Source organism: Bos mutus, chromosome 23, assembly GCF_027580195.1.
Source record: "Bos mutus isolate GX-2022 chromosome 23, NWIPB_WYAK_1.1, whole genome shotgun sequence".
Taxonomy (NCBI): Eukaryota; Metazoa; Chordata; class Mammalia; order Artiodactyla; family Bovidae; genus Bos; species Bos mutus.
In genome coordinates, this window is record NC_091639.1 from 11,561,839 (window position 1) to 11,585,966 (window position 24,128).

The window sequence follows — 24,128 nt, forward strand, 5'->3', positions numbered from 1 at the left end:
AGCCAGCTGGGGACCATGCTCGCAGTGTTCGGTGATGGTGACACTCAACAGAGATACAGGCCCTACTGCCTAGGGACTGCAGAGACGGGGGCGGCTCCTTGCTCAGCAACTACTCTGTAGTCAGTAATAGCTGGAGGTGGTGCGTATCATGATGGGATACATGGGGAGCTTTGAGAAAATGAGAGGGTCACGTATTTGCTTGCTAGGGCTTGATGTAACAAAGTGCCCCTTACCAGAGGAAGCACAAGCTGGAATCAAGACTGCTGGTGGAAGTATCAATAACCTCAGATATGCAGATGACACCACCCTTATGGCCGGAAGTGAAGAAGAACCAAAGAGCCTCTTGATGAAGGTGAAAGAGAAGAGTGAAAAAGTTGGCTTAAAACTCAACATTCAGAAAACAAGAGATCATGGCATCTGGTTCCATCACTTCATGGCAAATAGATGGGGAAACAGTGACAGACTTTATTTTTTGGGCTCCAAAATCACTACAGATGGTGACTGCAGCCATAAATTAAAAGATGCTTGCTCCTTGGAAGAAGAGTTATGACAAACCTAGACAGCATATTAAAAAGCAGAGACTTATTTGCCAACAAAGGTCTGTCTAGTCAAAGCTATGGTTTTTCTAGTAGTCATGTATGGATGTGAGAGTTGGACTATAAAGAAAGCTGAGCACTGAAGAATTGATGCTTTTAAACTGTGGTGTTGGAGAAGACTCCTGAGAGTCCCTTGGACTGCAAGGAGATCCAATCAGTCCATCCTAAAGGAAATCAGTCCTGAATATTCATTGGAAGGACTGTTGCTGAAGCTGAAACTACAATAGTTTGGCCACCTGATGCAAAGAACTGACTCATTGGACAAAACCCTGATGCTGGGAAGGACTGAAGGCGGGAGGAGAGGGAGAAGGCAGAGGATGAGATGGTTGGATGGCATCACCGACGCAATGGACATGAGTTTGAGTAAACTCTGGGAGTTGCTGATGGACAGGGAGGCCTGGTGTGCTGCAGTCCAGGGGGTCGCAAAGAGTTGGACATGACTGAGTGACTGAACTGAACAAATAAGAGAAGTATATTGTCTCACTCTTCTGGAGGTCAGAGGTCCAAGATCAAGCTGTCAGCAGGGCCACGAAGTCTCCAGGGAAACCCCCGTTCCAGCCTCCAGAGTTTCTGGTAGTTGCTCAGCTAAGGGCACCAGAGCTCTGGTTTTCACAGGGCATCCTCCCCGCATGCACGGCTGCCTTTGTGTCCAGATTTCTCCTTTTTATAAGAACATCAGTCGTATGGGACTAGAGCCCACCTTCCTCCAAGGTGACCTCATCTTAGCTATTCACATCTGCAGTGCTGTCAGTGCTCCGGCCGGTCACCGGTTTCTGTAGTGAGCACGATTCGGTGCGATGCTGGGGGCAGAAGTTAGATTATGCAGGTGGAGGGGTATATGGATGGAGGTGAAGAGAGTCAGTGATCTAACAATACTGTTATGGAGCTCCTTGAGGGAAAACACCCCAGTACTCAGCGACTACATGTTACAGATTGAATCTGTGTCAATTTAACCCTCATTTTATCCGTCATTCTCCTCTACCTTTATTGACATGTCCATCATTCAAGTAGTCATCACATCTGTCTCCTTCTAGGTGAGATGCTCAGAACAGGGCAGAACTTGTCAGATACAGTTGGATGGACTTGGACAGAGCTATGGCTTCAGTTTATGTGAGTTATACATGTATATCCTGAAAGTGAAAGTCTCTCAGTCGTGTCCTACTCTTCGCAACCCCATGGTCTGTACAGTCCATGGAATTCTCCAGGCCAGAATAGTGGAGTGGGTAGCCTTTGCCTTCTCCAGGGTATCTTCTCAACTCAGGGATTGAACCCAGGTCTCCCACATTGCAGGCAGATTCTTTACCAGCTGAGCCATAAGGGAAGCCCGGATATATATCCTATAAACATTTGAATTATATATACTTAATAATATATATCTAAATTCTGAACTTTTGGCATGTTTTTAGCGGTGCTATAACAATGGACTCATATTAAATATAGTAAATTAAATCTTCAGTCCTTTTCACTTGTTCAGTTGCTAAGCCAAGCTCTCACATTAAATAATTGACAGGATATTTTGGTTAAAAAAAAAAGTGGGTATAGTAAATTAACATATTCTGGTGGAATGATCTGTTATTGGTTTTGGTTCAGCATTGAAACTAGTGAGATTTGATTTCTGGACCTGCTTTGAGGACATAATTTGTTGTTGTTCAATCGCTTAGTCGTGTCCGACTCTTTGCTACCCCATGGGCTACAGCACGCCAGGCTTCCCTGTCCTTCACTGTCCCCTGGCGTTGCGGAAACTCATGTTCATTGAGCCAATGATGCCATCCATTCATCTCATCCTCTGTTGCCTCTTTCTCTTTCTGCCCTCAATCTTTCCCAGCATCAGGGACTTTTCCAGTGAGTTGGCTCTTTGCATCAGGTGGCCAAAGTATTGGAGTTTCAGCTTCAGTCCTTCCAATGAATATTCAGGACTGATTTCCTTTAGGATGGACTGGTTGGATCTCCTTGCAGTCCAAGAGATTTTCAAGAGTCTTCTCCAACACCACAGTTCAAAAGCGTCAATTCTTTGGCACTCAGCTTTCTTTATAGTCCAACTCCACATCCACACATGACTACTGGAAAAACTGTAGCTTTGACTAGATGGACCTTTGTTGGCAAAGTAATGTCTCTGCTTTTTAATACACTGTCTAGGTTGGTCATAACTTTTCTTCCAAGGAGCAAGTGTCTTTTAATTTCATGGCTGGAATCACCATCTGCAGTGATTTTGGAGCCCCAAAAATAAAGTCTGTCACTGTTTCCATTGTTTCCCCAACTATTTGCCATGAAGTGATGGGACTGGATGCCATAATCTTTGTCTTTTGAATGTTGATTTTTAAACCAGCTTTTTTACTCTCCTCTTTCACTTTCAACAAGAGGTTCTTGAGTCCCTCTTCGATTTCTGCTGTATGAGTGGTGTCATCTGCATATCTGAGGTTATTGATATTTCTGTCAGCAATCTTGATTCAAGCTAGTGCTTCATCCAGCCTGGCATTTTGCATGACTTACTCTACATATAAGTTAAATAAGCAGGGTGACAATGTACACTCTTGACGTACTCCTTTCCCCATTTGGAACAGTCTGTTGTTGCATGTCTCGTTCTAACTGTTGCTTCTTGACCTGCATACAGATTTCTCAGGAGGTAGGTAAGGTGACCTGGTAGTCCCATCTCTTGAAGAATTTTCTACAGTTTGTTGTGATCCACACAGTCAAAGACTTTAGTGTAGTCAATGAAGCAGGTGTTTTTCTGTAATTCTCTTGGTTTTTCCATGGTCCAGCGGATGTTAGCAATTTGATTTCTGGTTCCTCTGCCTTTTCTAAATCCAGCTTGCACATCTGGAAGTTCTCAATTCACAGACTGTTGAAGGAGCCTAGCTTGGAGAATTTTGAGCATTACTTTGCTAGAGTGTGAGATGAATGCAATTGTGTGGAAGTTTGAGCATTCTTTGGCATTGCCTTTCTTTGGGATTGGAATGAAAACTGACCTTTTCCAGTCCTGTGGCCACTGCTGAGTTTTCCAAATTTGCTGGCATATTGAGTGAAGCCCTTTCACAGCATCGTCTTTTAGGCTTTGAAATAGTTCAGCTGGAATTCCGTCATCTCTGTTAGCTTTGTTCATAGTAATGCCCCCAAAGACCCACTTGACTTCGCACTCCAGGGTGTCTGGCTCTAGGTGAGTGATCACACCACCATGGTTATCTGTGTCATGAAGACCTTTTTTGTATAGTTCTTCTGTGTATTCTTGCCACCTCTTCTTAATATCTTCTGCTTCTGTTAGGTCCATACTGTTTTTGTCCTTTATTGAGCCCATCTTTGCATGGAATGTTCCCTTGGTATCTCTAATTTTCCTGAAGAGATCTCTAGTCTTTCCCATTCTGTTGTTTCCCTCTATTTCTTTGCATTGTTCACTTAAGGCTTTCTTATCTCTCCTTGCTATTCTTTGGAACTCTTCATTCAAATGGGTGTATCTTCCCTTTTCTCCTTTGCCTTTCCCTTCTCTTCTTTTCTCAGCTATTTGTAAGGCCTCCTCAGACAACCATTTTGCCTTTTTGCATTTCTTTTTCTTAGGGATGTTTTTGATCACCGCCTCCCATACAGTGTTAGGAACTTCCATCCGTAGTTCTTCAGGCACTCTATCAGATCTAATCCCTTGAATCTCTTTGTCACTTCCACTGTATAATCATAAGGGATTTGATTTAGGTCATACCAGAATAGTGGTTTTCTCTACTGTCTTCAATTTAAGTCTGAATTTTGCAATAGGAAATTTGTGATATGAGCCACAGTCAGCTCCCAGTCTTGTTTTTGCTGACTGTATAGAGCCTCTCCATTTTCGGCTGCAAAGAATATAATCAACCTGATTTCAGTATTGAGGGTATATAATATACTTTAAAAATCCCTATGAGCACACAGTCTCTTTCAGATTTTACTACAGCATCTGAGCCTTGCCGCCAGTGCTTCCCCCACATGACTTGATAAACCGAAATGAAGATCTAGGTCTTTGATTCGTGGTCCCACGCTCACTTCCTGTGCTCCTTCTGGTTTCTCATCCAGGCTTTCCGTCCATCCATCCATTCAGTTAGTTCGTACTCATTGAGCATCTACTGTGTGCTTGGGGCTGGAATAAATGACCGAAGATTTATCGGGTGCTGATAGAGTCCTTTCCCAGGTGGTGCTAGTGGTAAAGAACCTGCCTGCCAGTGCAGGAGGCATGAGATGCAGCTTCGATCCCTCGGTTGGGAAGATCCCTTGGAGAAGGGCATAGCAACCCACTCCAGTATTCTTGCCTGGTGGGCTATCGTCCACAGGGTCACGCAGAGTCAGACATGACTGAAGTGACTTAACGTGCATGTACGACAGTTCTAAGTTCTTCCACTCAATATCATTCTTTTATCTTTTGCCTCAGTGAACAAATTAAGACCCATTTGTTGAACAATTTGTGCATAAAAGGCTGACATAGAGCCAGCATCCTACATTTACGGAGTGAGTTGATTTATGGAGTGACATCATTGGAGTTACCAAACAGGGCTGTCCTCCAGGGTGGTTCTTGAATGCTCACCATAGCCGCCTCTTGGGCTGGTTGTATGACAGCAGGGAAGCTTTTCACCATACACATTCCTGGCCCCCATTCTGTTTAATTAAGAAAAAGTTTTTATTGAAGTATAGTTGCTTTACAGTGCTGTGTTTCTATTGTACAGCATAGCCACATGGATACACATATCCCCTCTTCCTTCCCACATAGGTCACACAGAGCATTGAGTGGGGTTCCTGTGCTATGCAGTCGGTTCTCACTAGTTATCTGTTTTATGCATAATAGTGTATAAACGTCAATCCCAATCTCCCAATCCATTCCACCCTCTCCTTTCCCCCTTGGTATCCCTACATTTGTTCTCTACGTCTGTGACTATTTCTGCTTTGCAAATAAGTTCGTCTGTACCATTTTTCTCGATTTCACATATATGTGTTAAGATATGATATTTGATTTTCCCTTCTGACACAGGTCCATCTGTGTCTCTGCAAATGGCTCAGTTTCAGTCCATTTTATGGCCGAGTAATATTCCATTGTGTGTGATTGTGCGTGTGTACCACGTCTTCTTTATCTGTTCATATGTCAATGGACATTTAGGTTGCTTCCATGTCCTGGTATTGTAAATAGTGCTGAAATGAACATTGGGGTGCATGTATCTTTTTGAATTATGGTTTTCTCTGGTTATATGTCTGGAATGGGATTGCTGGGTCATATGGTAGTTCTATTTTTAGATTTTTGAGGAATCCCCATACTGTTCTCCATAATGCATGTATCAATTTACATTCTCACAATCCTGTCGAATTAGACTCTTCACAGTTTGGCCCCTAGAGCACCATATGTAATTAGTCATAAGTCTCCATTCACCATCAGGAGTCTTAATAACAATTTAGACCTTATATATATTCCTTCAATGGCTACCATTTCTAAACTTCAAATTAATGACGTTTTACTGTGGACTTACTCTGAGATTGCATACTTGTGTCTTTCTGGAAATTTCATACTTGCTTAGTTTATAGGACTTTGGGGGGAGTAGGGGTGGTAGGCTTGTGGTGACTTGTACCACAAGTCACTCTGAACATCAACCTGGGATCTCCTTACCCAGCACCCTCTAATATATAGCTTCTGTCAGCCGTTCTCTAAGTGTGTGTCCAGACCAGCAGTGCCAGTATCAGCTGAGAACTTGTGAGAAGTTCTCAGGCCTCATCTCGGACCTAGTGAATGGGAAGCCCTGAAGGTGAAATTAACAAGCCCTCCGAGTAACCTGGGTCTGTTCTCAAGCTTGAGAGGCACTGGCTTCTAGAGTCGAGGCTCAGCACACACAGGCTGGGTCCACGTGCCAGAGCCATCTTTTGACACCCACAAAACAGCTTCTCTGAGTTTGTCAGGGACAGTGACAGCCCAGGCTGGTGGTCCTGATGCTCTGAGGTTCTTATTTTTCCATTGATGGCCAGAGCTTTTGTAGGTAAGGCTAGAAATTCAATTTATAGCCAGCAGAGACCCCATGAAGTTCACAGACTTACATAGGTTCTGCACCCCTGACTTCAGCTCATTCCTCTGATCAGCTAAGCATCTTGTGGTTCAGAGCAGCTGTTTTCTTTGCTATCTGTCTAATGGAGTTTCACAAACAGGTTTTTCCCGCTTGCCTAGAGTCCTAAACCCAGTGGAAACCTGTCAGTTGTTTGGATCCTGCCACTTTGTCTGGTTTCCTTCCAGCTGCCTCATTTTACGGTTTAATCGCTGAATTTGCACATCTTTGCTACCGGAGTTCGGAAAGAAGCCACAGCAGGGTGTTGGCCACCGCCAAGAGGCTGGACTTGAGCTGGGTTTCTATTTATTGTGATCCATGTGGGCTTCCGAGAGGCAGAGGGCTGAGAAATCCAAGACACTCCCTGGGATAGGTGAAGAGTAAGGTGTGACCAGTTCATTTTGTCTTGTCATCTGCTGGGGACGTGACACAAAGCATTTTAAAGGTAGAAACAGCTTTAGAGGCTGTCAGGTATTGAACATTTATCTTCTGGGCATGGTATATCTGTAATGTCTAATCCCTGGAATGGTCTAGGTATTAAGTAGCTGTTATCTTCTTTGGACAGGTGTGTTAGTCAGAATTCTCCAGAGAAACAGAACCAGTAGGGTGTGTGTGTGTGTGTGTGCACATGTGTGTTTAGATAGAAGTAGATTTATTATACGGAGAAGGCAATGGCACCCCACTCCAATCCCATGGACGGAGGAGCCTGGTAGGCAGCAGTCCATGGGTCTCTAGGAGTTAGACACGACTGAGTGACTTCACTTTCACTTTTCACTTTCATGCATTGGAGAGGGAAATGGCAACCCACTCCAGTGTTCTTGCCTGGAGAATCCCAAGGACGGGGCAGCCTGGTGGGCTGCTGTCTATGGGGTCACACAGAGTCGGACACGTCTGAAGCGACTTAGCAGCAGCAGCAGATTTATTATAAGGAAATAAATTGGTTCATGTGATGATGGGACTGAAAAAAATTGCAAGATCTGTCGGGTGAATTGGCAAGCTGGAGGCCTAGGAGAGCTGATTGTGTGGTTCCAGGCTTGAGTTCGAAGACCTGAGAGCCAGGGAGAGCCAGTGTTTCAGTTGGAGTCAGTATCACAGTTCTAAGGCAGTCACTGAGGAAGAATCCTCTCCCTTGGGGAAGTCTCAGCCTTTTTGTGCTACTCAAGCCTTCAAGTGATTAGGTGAGGCCCATCCACATGTGGGAGAGCAATCTGCTTTACTCTGATTTGCATATTAATCTCATCCACAAAGGGCTTCCCAGGTAGTACCAGTGGTAAAGAATCTGCCTGCCAGTTTAAGAGACATGGGTTCAGTCCCTGGATTGGGAAGCTCCCCTGGAGAAGGGTATGGCAACCCACTCTAGTATTCTTACCTGGAGAACCCCATGGACAGAGGAGCCTGGTGGGCTACAGTCCATAGGATTGCCTAGAGTTGGACACGTCTGAAGTGATTTAACACACACACACTCTTATAACCAAAACACCCTCTCAGAAACACCCAGGACAATTTTTGACCAAAGGCCACTCCACAGCCCAGTCAAGTTGACATATAACATTATCACACCTGGTGAGGAGACTGAAGCTTTGAGACCTTAGTGATTTGCTCAGCATCACACTGCTGGTGGCGGGCAAAGCCAGCTCTGAAACCGAGGCCTGTTGACCTCCTGTGTTCCACGCCTTCCCTTGATCACCCTCATTTAGAAAATGTGGAGACTCAGAGGGTGAGGGCTCGCTGAAGTCACCAAGAATGCAGGGTTGGCCCAGCATTCCCGGTCCGCCCCTTTCCCACCCCAGCGCCTTGGGGGGAGCTTCAGCTTAATCTGTGCTTATAGCTTGGCCTTTCCCTCGAGGCTCCCAAGCTTGTGTTCCAGTGAAGAGATCAGAGTCAGTACCTGATGAACCCTGAGGAAGGGGAGGGATTTGAAGAACCAGATGAGTTCACTGTCCATACCCAAAATAGTCTGGACTCTGTAGTGCTTCCCAGGCAGGACCTAAAAACAAAAAAGTCCTGTGGTGAGGTTGGCTGGAATCACTGTTATCTCTTTACTCAGGGCCAAAGTTTTAACCGTTGTAATTGATAAAGACTGAGAGAGCATACTTCTCCAGTTTGAGGAGAGAATGATAGAGGTGGGGCTGATTCAGAGTAACCCCCAACCCCCTGCTTGTCTCCACCCAGTCAGTAGAGCTCTCATCCACTTCACTGACCCTCCACAAAGAGGGATCCATTGATCCACAGATTTATTTTGTTGCTTTAATGCATTAGCTTAGGAATGGTTAGTTTAGGAATGGTCAGACCATTATTTGAAAAGATCTAAACAAAGTCATTCAAAAAATTGCATTTTTTGAGGCTTGAAAAATCCCTCCACCAAATACATTTAGCCTAGTAAAAGGTAGAAATATAGAGGAAATAAAGATTACAAGAAATGCCATCTTTTAAAAAAATTATTAAAGCATGGTGATTTACAGTGTGTTAATTTCTGCTGCGCTGCAAAGTGATTCAGTTACACACACATATATATACTTTTCCATTATGATGTATTGCAGAATATTGAATATAGTTCCCTGTGCCATATAGTAGGACACTGTTGTTTACCCATTTTATGTGTAATAGTTAGCATCTGCTAATCCCAAACTCCCAGTCTAGCCTCCCTCCAACCCCTCCCTCTTGGCAGGCACAAGATGCCTGGTTCTCTGTGTCTGTGGGTCTGTCTCTGTTTTGTAGATAAGGTCGTTTGTGTCATATTTTAGATTCCATACATAAGTGGTACTGTATTTGTCTTTGAAAAAAATAATCTATTTTTGGCTGTGCTGGGTCTTTGGTGCTGTGCGGGCTTTTTTCTGGTTGTGGCGAGCAGGGGCTAGTCTCCAGCTGCGGTGCGCAGGCTTCTCATTGCAGTGACTTCTCTTGCTGCCGAGCGTGGGCTCCAGGGTGCGCAGACTCAGTGGTTGTGGCTCCTGGGCTCTGGCACGCAGGCGCAATACTTGTGGTGCACGGGCTTAGTTGCTCCACAGCACGGGGGATCTTCCTGGATCCGGGATTGACCCCACGCCCCTGCAGTGGCAAGTGGCTTCTTTACCACTGAGCCACCAGGGGAGCCCCTGTCTTTCTCGTTTTGACTTGCTTCGTTTGGTATGATAATCTGTAGGTCCGTCCATGTTGCTGAGATGGCATGATTTCCTTCTTTTTAAGGCTGTGTACTGTTGCTCTGTGTGTGTGGAGAGAGCTTTATCCATTCACATGTCAATGGACAGGCTAGGTTCTCTCCGTGTCTTGGGTGTTGTGAATAGTGCCACTATGAACAGAGGGATGCGTGTTTCTCTTTAAATTAGAGTTTGGTCTGGATGTATGCCCAGGAGTGGGATAGCTGGATCACATGGCAACTCTAGTTTTAGTTTTTTGAGGAACCTCCATACCCCATCCTCTTCCATAGTGGCTGCACCAATTAGATTCTCACCAACAGTGTGGGAGAGTTCTTTTCTTCACACCCTATCATTTGTCATTTGTAGACTTTTTAATGATGTCCATTCTGACTGGTGTGAGGGGTACCTCATTGTAATTTTGATTGCATTTCTCTAATAACTAGAGATGATGAGCATCTTTTCATGTCCCTATTGACTATCAGTATGTCTTCTTTGGAGAAATGTCTATTTAGGCCTTTGGCCTATTTTTTGATGGGGTTGTTTGTTTGTTTTTGAGTCATATGAACTGTTTGTATATTTAGAAAATTAAGGTCTTGTCAGTTGTATCATTTGCAAATAGTTTCTCCCAGTCCATAGGTTGTCTTTTTGTTATGATTATGTTTCCTTTGCTGAGCAAAAGCTTAGAAGCTTGATTAGGTCCCATTTCTGTTTTTGCTTCTATAGAAATGCCATCTTAAGATAACCACTGCTAATGTTTTGATATGTATGCTTCTAGACATTTTTAGAGTTGACTCTTAACTAGGGTTCTAATCTCATTCATCCATTATTACAGCTGTGTGACCTTGAACAAGTCATTCCACCTTTCTGAGCCTTCCTCTTTGTTTTTCCCCACCTACAAAGTATCAACTTCTGGTACTTGTGGTGCTTGAATAGAAAAATGAAATTTGTAAGAACCCCTTGTTCATAGTTGGTGCTCGATTAGTCCCCTCTGTCCACTACATCCTTGTTTTCACTGCCCCTTCCTTTAGGGCTGGGCAGCTGTTTTTAAGAAGAGGTCATGCTGACAGTTCACAGATCGAATCATCACTCATGTCATGTGATACCTTTTCTACTAAAAGACTTCAACACTCTTGGAAAACAAAACAAGTAACCCTTGAAATATTTGCATGTTTAAAAAAAAACAAAACCTCCCTGCAGCTGTGCCTGTTCATGAATGAAAGTTACATGCATGTCTCTGCCTCCTGAGAACATGAAAGGATGCTTTGAACCTCCTTTGGAGATTACCTGTAAAAGTAGTTGGGGGCAGACTCCTTTGCCCTAAGGTGTTGTGTGACGTTGGGTTGCACTGGTTACACTGTAGCCCTGCCTGCTGGCCATGCGTTGTCTGTTTCATAAATCCCAGCCTGGCACAGTGAGTAGATGAGGTGCTATGTATGGTTTCCTCTCCCAAGCACATCATGCAGTCCTGTTAACTGTGGACATCTTGACATCTGTGGACATCCTGGGAGGAGAAGAGCTTGTTTTCTGGGGGTCCCTAGAGCGCAGGCTTTCTGAGTCAGGCCTCATCACTGACCACACAGGTGTGACATTTGCAGAAGCCCGCACGAGCAGTCACGAACTATTCACAAGTGAGATAAAGACTTAAGAACACGCTTGTGTGTGTGTGTGTGTGTAGGTGTGCACACATATTTTAAGTCAGGCCATGCTAGGGACCTTCTTATTGGGAGCATGAGTGTATTTAATCTTCTTTGTTTCTGGCCATACTGCATGGCGTATGGGATATTAGTTCCCCACCCAGGGATCGAACCCACGCTCCCTGCAGTGGACGCTTGGGCATCTTAACCACAGACTGCCAGGGCCAGTCCCTATTTATTCTTTTGAGGTTATAAGTTTGAAACCCTATTGTGGAGAACTGGTTTTGATAAAAAGATAAAGCAATTTAAAAATAATTGGCAAGTCAAGTGAAGGGCATAGAGAGGTTGCACCTTTGAAAGAGAAAGTAAAAATATGCGGTAAATTTGAAGCACCAACAAGACACACGGCCATGTGTGTGACTGTATTCACATGAAGAGCTTTGGCCACGTGCCCTTTATGGAGAGCCTGCTTCTGAAATAAATCCTTGCTTGTGACCCCATGGTCCTCCCGGGTCAGGAAAGCCAGACATGAATGATGCAGTTGATGGAGGAGGTAATTGCAGTCAGTATATATTCATAAAAACAAGAAATTGAACCCCCACCCCTGCCTTTTGATCAGAATTGCAATGAAGCAGTGTTTGAGATTCAACCAGCCAATCCTAAAGAAAATCAGTCCTGAATATTCATTGGAAGGACTGATGCTGAAGCTGAAACTTCAATACTTTGGCCATCTGATGTGTAACTGACTCATTGGAAAAAACCCTGATGCTGGGAAGGATGGAAGGCGGGAGGAGAAGTGGATGACAGAGGATGAGATGGTTGGATGGCATCACTGACGTGATGGACATGAGTTTGAGTAGGCTCTGGGAGTTGGTGATGAACAGGGAGGCCTGGCGTGCTGCAGTCCATGGGGTTGCAAAGAGCTGGACACGACTGAGCAACTGAACTGAGTGTTTGAGGTCTAGCTCCTGGAAGGACAGGCTTAAAAGCAGACCAGAAAAGGAGGATTGAGTCATAGGGACCCACGTCCTCAGTCAGAGACGCTGTTTGTAAGGTGGTTCCTCTCAGTTCCACGGAGATGCCCTCCACCTTCCTGCCATCACCATATGGGTAGCTCGGGTGGCCTGGGTCTTCTGCATCCTTCCCAAAGTGTGTCCCCTCTCCTGGGGACAGGCAGCACCTGAGCACTGACCTGGCTTCCCAGGGCCTCTGCTTCCTTGCTTTTCTCTGTTGGGTGGGCAGCTACCCCAGGCCACGTGGCTGGCCTTTTCCTCCTCGGACCTCACACAGGCCACACTGCCAACAGCAGGTAGCAGCCTGGTTCTTTTGTGCCCCTCGTGCTTGTAAGAAAACCCAGTAGGTGTGTCCTGTGGTTTTGTACTGGGTCCCTGGTGTTGAAACATAACCCCCGTGGCCAAACTGTGCCAGCAGCCCACAGTGATGGGCAGTGAACCAGTGCAGGGCGCTCTGTGGGTCAAGGGGGTGCCGGGAGCCTGTGTTTGACTTGAAGGAAACTGGGGACCTTACAAGACAGTGACAAGGAGACACAAGGCTTGAAATACAAAGGAGCAAACTCAGTGTCCTTTGAGGCTCATAAAATACTAGTGCTCTTGTGCTAAATAAGTTTCACTTCATGTCGGGCAGCGGGGAGAGGGGATGACTGAATGCTAGTTACGTGGGGATGGCCAGTGGCCAGGCATGTTGTACGAGGGCTGGTGGAGATGAGGTCCAGCCCCCCGATCCTGCCTGCTCAGTGGTTCCTGCATCCTAAGTGGAGTACTGATGCCCAGTGGGGGAGCGTGGGCGGGTGGTGGGGGCGGCGGGGTTGGGGGGTGGGGCGTGTACTGGCCTGAAACATGACTGACGGGGCCTGGGAATAGCAGGTGCAGTGGTGAGGGAGGGTATTAGCACAAGTTGGAGTGCCCGATGCAGTGAGGCCAAACAAACGGAAACATTGGAGTTTGGAGCAGAGAAAGGTTAATTGCAGGGCCATGCAAGAGACAGTGGCTCGTGCCCTAAAAAAACCCTAAGCTCCTGGAAGGGTTTTGGCAAAGCACTTTTAAAAGCCAGGTTGGAGTGTGGGGGGCAGATTGCAGGGTCACGTGATCAGCTTGTGCACAATTATCTGATTGGTTGACGGTGAGGGAACAGGGTGATGTCACAGGGGTTCATGTTATTGGTCCTTAGGTTCCAGGAGGCCTGGGGCTATGTGCTCATGGTCATCAAATATTAGTAGAGTAGTTAACATCTTCTGTTTGGTGGTGGGTTTTCATACCTGCAAAGCGACTCAAGAACTGTGCATCAAATAGGGGCTTCTCTGGTGGCTCAGATGGTAAAGAATCTGCCTGCAATGCAAGGGACCTGGGGTCAATCCCTGGGTCAGGAAGATCCCCTGAAGAAGGGAATGGCAGCCCACTCCAGTATTCTTGCCTGGAGAATTCCATGGCCAAGAGGAGCCTGGCAGGCTACAGTCCACAGGGTCACAAAGAGTTGGACACGACTGAGCAACTAACACTTTCACTTTTCACTTTCATATCTGCAAAGCAACTCAGGAACTGTGCATCAAATACTATTATCTAGGTACTTCAGAGAGGAGCTTGAGCAGACAATACGGGGGCGGTGGCCTGTCTCCCAGGAAGGGCCCCATGGGGTCCTGCTGGGTTGCAGTTTCTCTCTTTTTTCCTGTTACTCCTCAGTCTTGAGGAGAACAAGGTTTTGAACAAGAAAAGGAATAAAAGTTCAGAGAAGGAGGTTAATCGTAAACTTGACAGAGCTACCCACACGGTCCGGCTTGGTCACAAGGGGAATGCTGGGCCTGGACTCTGCTGGGTGTGGCCGGAGGGGGCCAGGCCAGCAGACACCATCTCATTCCCCCGGGGGGAGATGGAGGGGGCAGGCAATGGCCTGGCCCAGCTCCCACTGACCTCCTCTCTCCGCTCTTCCCCTTTTTGAAGGACGGAGGCTGCACGTGTCCAGGAGATGTCGCCAAAGCCTTTGGTAAGAGGCCGTGGAGGGGCGGGAGCGTGCAGGGTTTGGCGGGGAGAAGGGTGAGCTCCATGTGGGGGTGCCGGAGGGAGGGGGCAGACACGTTCGGAGAGGATCGGGGCCAATCCTGAGTTTCCTCTCCCTGGATCTCAGCCTCTGATTGGGCCACATCCTGGCATCCTTTGGTTCTAGCCCAGTGCCCAGGGATTAGATAGTGGGCAGAGTCCAGAAGTCACCACTGAGAGGGCTCAGGGGACCCGTTGGAAGGGGACTGTACCAGGTCTGATGCCCCCCGAAACTTCAGCGAGGGGGTGTTTGGAGCCTAACCTGGGGTTAATATCCCCAGGGAGGGACTGAGATCCCAGCCGCAGTTTCACTTACCAGATGCTGAGGAGCCTGTTTCCCACTGGGGGCAGCAGCGTCCGGCTGTGGTCTGGTGGGGCTGGACCACGGGCCGGCTGGCCAGGTGTTTCCTTGGGAAGGCACTGGGCCATGCAGCATCTCTGCAGGCTGTGCCCCGTGCCCGCCACTGAACCTTTGCCAACTGCAGTCCACAGCTGTGAGGTGTACCAGCCGGAGGCAGCCCTTCCCTCCTTTCCTGATGCCAGGACCGGGTTTGCTGCTGGTTTATTTTTTTCTTTTTCACTGGAGGGAATTTTCTGCCTTGGGCACCCCTCAGAGATGCCGCTGGCCCCTCCTCTCACCTTAAGAGGTGATACCCCCTCTTGTCCTTCTTTATCACTGTTTTGGTTCAGTCCGTAAATCGTCTTAGGTTCATTACGCAGGGCAGTGTTCTTAGCAGCTAGGTTTCGTAGCAACCCTGGAGAACGTGCAGGGGACAGAGGCCCCCAGAGGCGAGTGACAAGGTAAGGGTCCCGCACTCGAGGGCAGAGTCGGGATTCCTGCTCCACTGGTCTTTCACTCACCTCTTATAATAACGATCAGCCGCCAGGGACGTTTCTCCTGTGGGGTTTTCAGCTGGATGTACTGAACACTGTGGGGTTTTCAGCTGGAAGTACTGAACACTGAGGGGTGTCTGTCTCGGGCTCCCCTCTAATAGGGCACACGGGCACCCTGTGCAGAGTGGTCTCTGGACTCGGGCTCTGAAGGCTTGTCTCCACCCCCATTCCAGGAAGTGTAGCCATGCCTTCGGACGGAGAGGAACCACTTTGGGAAAAAATGCTGGTTGGGAAAGGACACAAGAGCGTTCAGAAAGGGAAGTGATTGGAAGCCTCTTAAAAGCACTGCTTCCTGAGTTGTGGTCATCAGGAGGCCTGACCAGACACCAGTTGTCCCTGCCCCCTTATCATCATGGCAGGGGGACCGAGGAGCTGGCATTTGTGTTGGGTACCCTGCGGGGAAGTCGTCAAAGCTTGCTGCCAAGTCGAGAGGCCCTTGCTTGCCTGATTCCCAGGCCCAGGGTCCAGCCCTGCAGAGCCGGCCTTCTGTGATGCTGGACGGAAGGGCCTGGGACACCCGAGGCACACCTCGAAGTCCTCTTACAGATATTTAAGCGACCAGCTGGAAGTGGTCAAGGCCAGTTTTTAGGGGAGTCTGTGCTTGCTCCTTCTGATCCTTCATCCTGACTGTGTAACACTTCTGTACCCTGATATCCCCCAATTCTGAACTTAAACCCTCAGTAGGATGGTCAGGATGGTGAACGGTGACTGTTTCTCTTTCTTCCGTGTATGCCTTCTACTTTCCTGACAGATAGTCACGCCACCTCTGCCATGTGCTGTGATAAACACTGAGGACAGAGCAGTGAGCCGGCCCTGGTCCTACCACTCCTGGTTCGGATCCAACATAACCTCCAAAGGCCGCTGCAACACCCCAGTCTCCTCTGTACCTGTCCTGGAAGTTTCATGTCATTCGGTGGTTTATATGGGGTGTTGTTTACACTGGAAGTCAAATGTTTCTCACAACAGAGGTGTGAGTCGAGTTTTACAGGATATATCTTTAGACAGATGTGTGTATATGTTTGATGTACACAGACATACACATGTGTACACACAAACACACCTATATACATACGTACAAATATCTCTCCTTCATGCCCAAGCTCTAGGGCAGGAAGTTCTGTCTGTTCTGAGGTCCCTTCCCGTCTCTACAGAATGTGAGAGTGCAGAGACCTTTAGGTAGACCAGATGCCCAATGGGGACATGGCAGAGGATTTATTGTATTAAGTATGAGATTGGACAACATGCTGAGATGCTGCTCACTTCTAAAGCTGCTCTGATTTTAAGAGAGACCTGTGGAAGATGGTCATAGGAAGTCAACAATAACCATTAAGGATTGCCAAGTGTACCAGTCACCAAGCTTCAGTAGGCTGTGTTGCTCGGACTGTCTGGTGCCCGTCTGCCCTTAACTTTTTTCCCCGAGTAGGGAAGTCGAGCTTTTTCTCACTATAGCCAGGAGAGGGAGTGGGAGTTGGTAGTCCTTGCATCTTTCTGGAGCTGATTTTTCCCTGACTCTTTTCTCTGCTGCTGCTTTTTGTCCCCACTTTGGGGTACAGGGGCTGGAGCAGATTTTGTCATGCTGGGAGGAATGTTTTCGGGCCATACTGAGTGTGCCGGAGAGGTGATCGAGAGGAACGGACAGAAGCTCAAGCTCTTCTATGGGATGAGCTCAGAGACGGCGATGAAGAAACACTCCGGAGGGGTCGCGGAGTATAGGTATGTAGGGGTGGGAAGGGGAGTGGGCACAGCGCCATCACTGGTGAGGTTACATTCCCTTGCTTCTTACAGGAATGGGATGGAAATAGGTCTCAGAGAGTACAAGTTTATATTATGGTGGCTTCCCTTGTAGCTCAGCTGGTAAAGAGTCCGCCTGCAATGCAGGAGACCCTGGTTCAATCCCTGGGTTGGGAAGATCCCCCAGGATTCTTGGGCTTCCCTGGTGGCTCAGCTGGTAAAAGAATCCACCTGCAATGTGGGAGACCTGGGGGATGGAAGTAGGTCTCAAAGAATACGAGTCTCTCTATATTATGGTACCAGGGGAAAGACCTGGGAAACACTTTTAAAATTAAGATATTTAAATAACTGTATGGCTTACCTTTTTTTAATGGAAGTATAGTTGATTTACAGCATTGTTAGTTTCAGGTGTGTGGCAAAGTGATTCAGTTGTACATACGTATACATTTTTTTTTCAGATTCTTTTTCCTTATAGGTTACTGCAAAATATTGAATAGAGTTCCCTGTGCTATACAGTAGGTCCTTGTGGGTTATCTACTGTAAACACAGCAGTGTGTACATGTCAGTGCCAGACTCTGAGTCTGTCCCCCCATCTTCCTTCCGGGTAACCGTAAGTTTATTCATAAATTCATTTGTATCATTCTTTTCAGATTGTGCATAGAAGCCGTGTCATATGATATTTGTCTTTTTCTGACTTCTTAGTAGGTCTATTCATGTTGCTGCAAATGGCATTATTTCATTTTTAATGGCTGAGTAATATTCCATCGTGTACATGTTATATGTACCACATATTCTTTATCCATTTATCTGTCGATGGACATTTAGGATGCTTCCATGTCCCGTCTATTGTAGACAGAGCTGCAGTGAATGCTGGGGTACATGTATCCTTTAGAACCATGTTTTCCCCCAGATACATGTCCAGGAGTGGGGCTGGATCATATGGCAGCTCCGCTTTTAGTCTCCTAAGGAGTCTCCATACTGTTTCCATAGTGGGTGTACCAGTTTGCATTCCCACCAATGGTGTAGGAGGGTTCTCTTTTCTCCACACCCTTTCTAGCATTTACTCTTTGTAGACTTTGTGATCATGGCCATTATGACTGGTGTGAGAGGTGATTTCTAATATTGAGCCACATGAGCTATTTGTAAATTTTGGAAAGTAATCCCTTGCTAGTTGCCATCATTTGCAAATATTTTCTTCCATTCTGTGGGTTGTCTTTTCATTTTGATTATGGTTTCCTTTGCTGTGCAGAAACTTTTTTGAGTTTAATTCAGTTCAGTTCAGTTCAGTCACTCAGTCGTGTCTGACTCTTTGTGACCCCATAAATCGCACCATGCCAGGCCTCCCTGTCCATCACCAACTCCCGGAGTTCACTCAGACTCAGGTCCATCGAGTCAGTGATGCCATCCAGCAGTTTATTTTTATTCCTGTTACTCTAGGAGATGGGTCAAAAGATATTGTGATTTATGTCAAAGAGTTTTACTTATGTCTTCCTCTGAGTTTCATAGTATCAGGTCTTACATTTAGGTCTTAAATCCATTTTGAGTTTCTTTTTGTGTATGACGTTATGTAATTGACCATAGGTGAGTGGATTTGTTTCTGAGCTTGCTGTCCTGTTCCATTTACCTACATCTGTTTTTGTGCCAGTACCATATTCTTTAGATAACTGTAGCTTTGTATATAGTATAGTCTGAAGTCAGGGGGCCTGATTCCTCTAGCTTCATTTTTCTTTCTCAAGATCACTTTGGCTATTTGGGGTCTTTTGTGTCTCCATACAAATTGTAAGAATTTTTTGTTGTTGTTCTGTGAAAAATGTCATTGCTAATTTGATAGAGATTGCATTGAATGTGTAGATTGCATTGGGTAGTATAAGCAAGTTGACAATATTGATTCCTCCAATCCAAGAACACGGTTTCTTTCCATCTATTTATGTCATCTTTGATTAGAAAACCCATCCTGGCCTCTCTCAAAACAGCCATAATTTTTATCCAACTAACATTGGCAGTGTTTGGGGTCGAGTTGGAAATGGAATTAGGGGTATGCGTGAGTAGTTATGACTTTTGTTGCCAGCCCTGGAGGGGACCCACTAGGCTTCCAGGGGGCTAGGCCAGAATATCCCAGCCTCGTCCTGAGAGAGCCCCTGTGGAGCCTGGCGTGAGTCAGGCTGAAGGGTCTCCCACCGCATGTGAGATGGGGTGGGTGAGACCCCCTCCCGGAGGTCAGACCTTTGGGAAGAATGCCCAGTGTCACCTGCAGCAGCTCCCACCGGACTCGCCCCGCCTGCAAGTTTAGACAGCTGACACAGGCAGCATTTGTAGGCATCTAATCCTATCAGTCTGTGGAAGGGATGCTCACGTCTGCTTATCTGCTCCACTTCCGTTTTAATTGTGTGTACGTGTGTTTGAAGAACGCTATGGCAGAATTTACTCACCACCTCGCCCTGCTCTGTAGAGCCTGCCGTTGCGTCTCATCAGAGTTGGCAGTGATGACAGGCTGCACCATGTGGATGGGACAGGAGCTCGGGCATTCTGGCCCCCTGCCATGGGCCGATACCCTCCATTTCCTACCACTTATTCCACACCCAAAAGCTTACCATGAGGACGTGGGATTTGGATGCATCATGTAAGGTCTGAGCCAAGCTCAAGGTACACAGTTCAGTCACTGAGATATTTCAGGTGGGCAGGCTGGTGGGAGGGGTGGGGTCCCCCCCCAGAGCTCTGCTCCTCGGTACTGGTAGTCTAACTTCACTCCTCTTTCTCTGCAGTCTTTTTCTCTCTTGGGGGGAATCGCAATAAGAAAAAGATGTTGTAGTTATGGGGACAGCGGGGTGGGAACAAGGAGCTGGGGGCTACATTCATACCTTCATCCTGGAAGCTGCAGACAGTTTAGGACAAGAGGGACACCCCTGTCCCACGCAGCCTCCAAAGGCCTCTTTCTCCTGTGTGATGACTGGTGGAGGAGGCTGGACAGTGTCGGGGGAGAGAGAGAAAGGGGTTTACTGCCTCCCCTTCGACCTGAACCTCTGCCAAGCAGCTTAGTGCTTTACCAGTACCACTGTTCAAGGGCCTGTGCTGGTCTGGGAGAGGAGCCATGGCGATTGCATGACAGCCAGATGCTTTGCCTGGAGGACTTTTTTTGCCCTCTAGCCACTGCATCTGTTTTGGGTTTCTAAGAAAAGCAGGTAGGGAAGGCCGGACCAGGCTAGAGCACGAACAGAAACCAGCTAGAGCTGAACAAAAAACCATCTTCTGTGATTCCAGCAGGGTTTAGACAAAACAGAAAATAGAAGATTTGGGAGTACCAAGACTCAGTTCCGGAAGTGGATTCAATCAAATCTTAGACACGGAAGGAAAGTGCTGAAGGAGTGAGAAGCGTAATCCAGAGGCAGCGTGAGCCCTCTAGGCTGCATCCGTGTTCTGTCTCTGCACCACCCCCGCCCCCCCATCATCTAATCTCCTCCTAAGACTGGTTCTCTTACTTTGACGTTGTATTTAATTAAGGCAGAGTTATTTATGCTTTGCTAGTTCCTTCCCAGTCATTACCCATTTAGTTCTCACACTGTCCTTGGGAGACACATCAAAGCCCTTCATTTTACAGATGAGAAGACTTGGGCATCGATGATAAATGACTTGCAAAAGGTACCATCGCCACTTAGAGAAGAAGTGATGCTGAGGATCTGGAGGGTGTCTGTAAGCCTGGGGAGGCCATGGAACTGTTTGTTAAAAAATGAAATGGTTATCATTTCTGGCACATGTTGGTCTGTGGTCAGAGAATATAGCAATACCAGTCATCTTGGGTGTGACCAGTGACCGGCTTCATGAACTTGCTGTAAACTAGCCACTAGGCCAGCCCTTGGTCTGGTCAATGGTTGTGTTTTTGTTTTTCCTTAATTTTTATTGGACTCTAGTTGTTTGTTTACAATGTTGTGTTAGTTTCTGCTTTACAGCAAAGTAAATCAGCCATATGTATACCTATATCCCCTCTTTATTTGCATTTCCCTCCCATTTCTGCTTTGTAGATAAGTTCCTTTCTACCATTTTTCTAGATTCCACATATACGTGTTATTGCATATTTGTTTTTCTCTGACTTGACTTCACTCTGTATGACTGTCTCTAGGTCTATCCATGTTTTTGCATATGGTACAGTTTCATTCCTTTTTATGGCTGAGTAGTAGTCCATTCTGTATGTGTACCACATCAGTAGCCATTCCTGTTGATGGACATTTAGGTTGCTTCCACGTCTGGGCTATTGTAAACAGTGCTGCAGTAAACATTGAGGTGCCTGTATCTTTTTTGAATTCAGGGTTTTCTCTGGTATATGCCCAGGAGTGGGGTTGCTGGGTCATAGGGTAGCTCTATTTTTAGTTTTTTAAGGAACCTCCATACTGTTCTCCTTTAACCAAGGAAAGGTCTTTGCTTCAGGTAGGCTTATTCCAAGGTATTTTTATTTTTTGTTGCAATGGTAAAATGGTATTTCCTTAATTTCTCTTTCTGATCTTTCATTGTTAGTGTATAGGAATGCAAGAGATTTCTGTGCATTAACTTTGTATCCTGCAGCTCTACCAAATTCCTTGATTAGCACCGGTAGTTTTCTGGTGGCCTCTTTAGGATTTTCTGTGTATAGTCTCATCATCTGCAAACAGTTTTACTTCTTTTCCAGTTTGGATTCCTTTTATTTCTTCTCTGATTGCAGAGGCTAGGACTTCAAAAACTATGTTGAATAACAGTGGCGAGAATGGACATCCTTGTCTTGTTCTGGTCAATGGTTTAAACTACTAGATCTTACCTGAGGGTAGTCTTACATGTGTAGATTTCAATGCACAAGAGTTAATACCCTTTTGAAATTCTAGGTAATGACTTTTTGATCAAGAGATGCTGTTTTTTCATGTGAAGAGACCAGCTAAAGTTCCGGTATTTGGTAAATTGTTAGAATTTCCAGATTTCCTGACCCTTGGATGGGGGCTAGTTGTGTGTGGACTGGAGATTCCCTTCTTGTAATGTCCCTTCTAACACAAGTCTAGATGGTATCTTCAGAACCTGCAGTAAGGGGTGTGACGCGGAATCCGGCAGTGTTGCTTGGTGGCCTTGGGAAGAGTGGGACAGGCACTCAGCAGGACAGTCAGATGTGGTTTAACGTTTGTGCCATGAGCCAGACCTGAATTTCTAAGTGTCACCCAGAAAACATGAAGGATGCTTACCAAAGCCTTGGGTGTTGAGGAGGTCCTTAGTTCTGCTCTGGGTCCACCTTGCAGAGGCCCCACACCACGTCCAGGCATGGTGATTTGTGCAGACGCAGGGAGGTAAGCTGAGGGGTGCCCAACAGAGGCCGTGTGAGTGGAATCACTTACCTCACTCGTGGAGGTCTCCATGCAACCTCACAGTGCCCACTTGTCCATTTTCTCTGTCCCTTCTTCCTCTCTCGATCGTCTCCTGTGAAGATGCTCTGTCTGATGCCATTTGGAGGGCTGGCAGGGGTACGGGGGAAGGGCACACTCTGGGCTTGTTCTGTTATTGGTTAGGGTGGGCCAGCAGGAGAGGCCTTGGTGGGAGGTGGCCGTGAGGTCTGCTCCCCACCCCATCGGTGTTCTGGACTCTGGGTCAGCTGGAGGCCCGTGTACAGATTAGCAGAGGATGGAAAGAGGGGGCTGGTTTCCGATGGAAGGTGTCGCGTACCTGAAGGAGGTGGTGGGGTGCGGGCCAGGTCTGCAACTCTTCCAGGAGTTGCTGATGGAGACTGTGTGTTCCCAGCACTCTGGGCAGTCAGCAGCCAGGTTGTGCGTCTTGGGTGGGAGGAGTGCGTTCACCCGCGATGCTGGCCTGACCCACGTGGCGTGTGCAGCAAGGCTGAGGTCCTCCCAGGGTGGGTTGGATCAGAGAGTGGCATGCAGCTGCCCGAGTGCCTTGGGGTGGGTTCAAGTGCCAAAGCTGGGGATCCTGGCTGGGTAGTTCAGGGAAAAGAACCAGACTGAAAGAAACGCTTCCTTTTTCTTCCAGAGCCCCTGAGGGCAAGACTGTGGAAGTGCCTTACAAAGGGGATGTCGAGAACACGATTCTGGATATTCTCGGGGGACTGAGGTCTACCTGCACCTACGTGGGGGCCGCCAAACTCAAAGAGCTCAGCAGGAGGGCGACGTTCATCCGAGTGACCCAGCAACACAACACCGTGTTCAGCTAACCCTGAGGACGAGGCCACCTCCGGCCAGCGGAGGCATCCACACACGCCTGCTTTTCCATCTCCCTCCTCGTGTTAGGGCAGAGGTTCCAGCAGGTCCTGGGGTGTGGGGGCTGCCCCCTCTTCTCCCGTCACCTGGAGGCTGCGGGGCTCCCCTAGGTCGAGGGGCCCAGAAGTCAGGCACTCAGTGGGTCAGCGGTTAGAGCTTACCTGCCCGAAATGTGTAACCTCATTGTTAAAACGAGTACTCATGCCTTTTTTTTTTTTTTTAAAGAAAAGTTTCACTTTAATATAATGCTATGAAGACTTGCTTGCGTGCTGGAGTTTGCATTTACAGGACCACATTGTTGGGGGAGCTGGGGGTTTTCTGCTTCCTTCCCATGATTGGCTCTTGGTGGTCAAGGTACCTGGGTGGGAAGGGTGGGGCCGCGGCCAGGGGAGCCAGCCCCCGCTCCATCCAGCTCACAGATGCTGCAGAAGAATGAGAGCAATCAACCGGACAGCTGAACTTGGTTTCCTCTAGGTGTCCCCAAGGTGCGGGGACACACTGTCGCCACATCTCTTACCCATGCCTTTGGGTAACAGGTCCTCTGTCACTGTGCTCACGCTGCTTTTAGTCTTGTCCTGGGTTTTCGTTAGGTTCATTTCCCTCCATCTCTCCCCTCTCCCCCTCAGTTCCAGGCTGTCCTCTCTCTCAAAAACAGAACATTATTTTGAAGTTCCAGGGGATTTTTCCATTGCAAGGTTATCCACTAAAAAGTTGGCAGGTAGAGTCCCAGTGAAAAAAAGCAGCTGAAGCCTTGACATTGGTTTAGAATCGGAGCTAGCGACCCCTCGTCACAGCGATGAATACTCCCCAGGAGGGACCCTGGGTGCTGCTAAGGG

General features: G+C 47.2%; 1 protein-coding gene across 10 annotated transcripts in view; it reads left to right on the forward strand.

The window, feature by feature from the left end:
- Positions 1-23,552, forward strand: part of GMPR (guanosine monophosphate reductase) — a 60,636-nt gene extending 37,084 nt beyond the window's left edge. For 3 of the 10 annotated variants that reach the window (XM_070360784.1, XM_005898224.3, XM_070360782.1), the window contains 3 exons: positions 14,354-14,396; positions 16,897-17,056; positions 23,066-23,552. In XM_070360784.1, the coding sequence (XP_070216885.1) occupies positions 14,354-14,396; positions 16,897-17,056; positions 23,066-23,246 (384 nt within the window). In that variant the 3' untranslated portion in view covers positions 23,247-23,552. Of the gene's footprint in view, positions 1-1,630; positions 1,707-10,793; positions 13,182-14,353; positions 14,397-16,896; positions 17,057-17,532; positions 17,685-23,065 lie in introns of those variants that run through there. The other 7 variants (XR_011462152.1, XR_011462151.1, XR_011462154.1 and 4 more) reach the window with 7 other exon arrangements.
- The last annotated feature ends 576 nt before the right edge of the window (positions 23,553-24,128 follow it).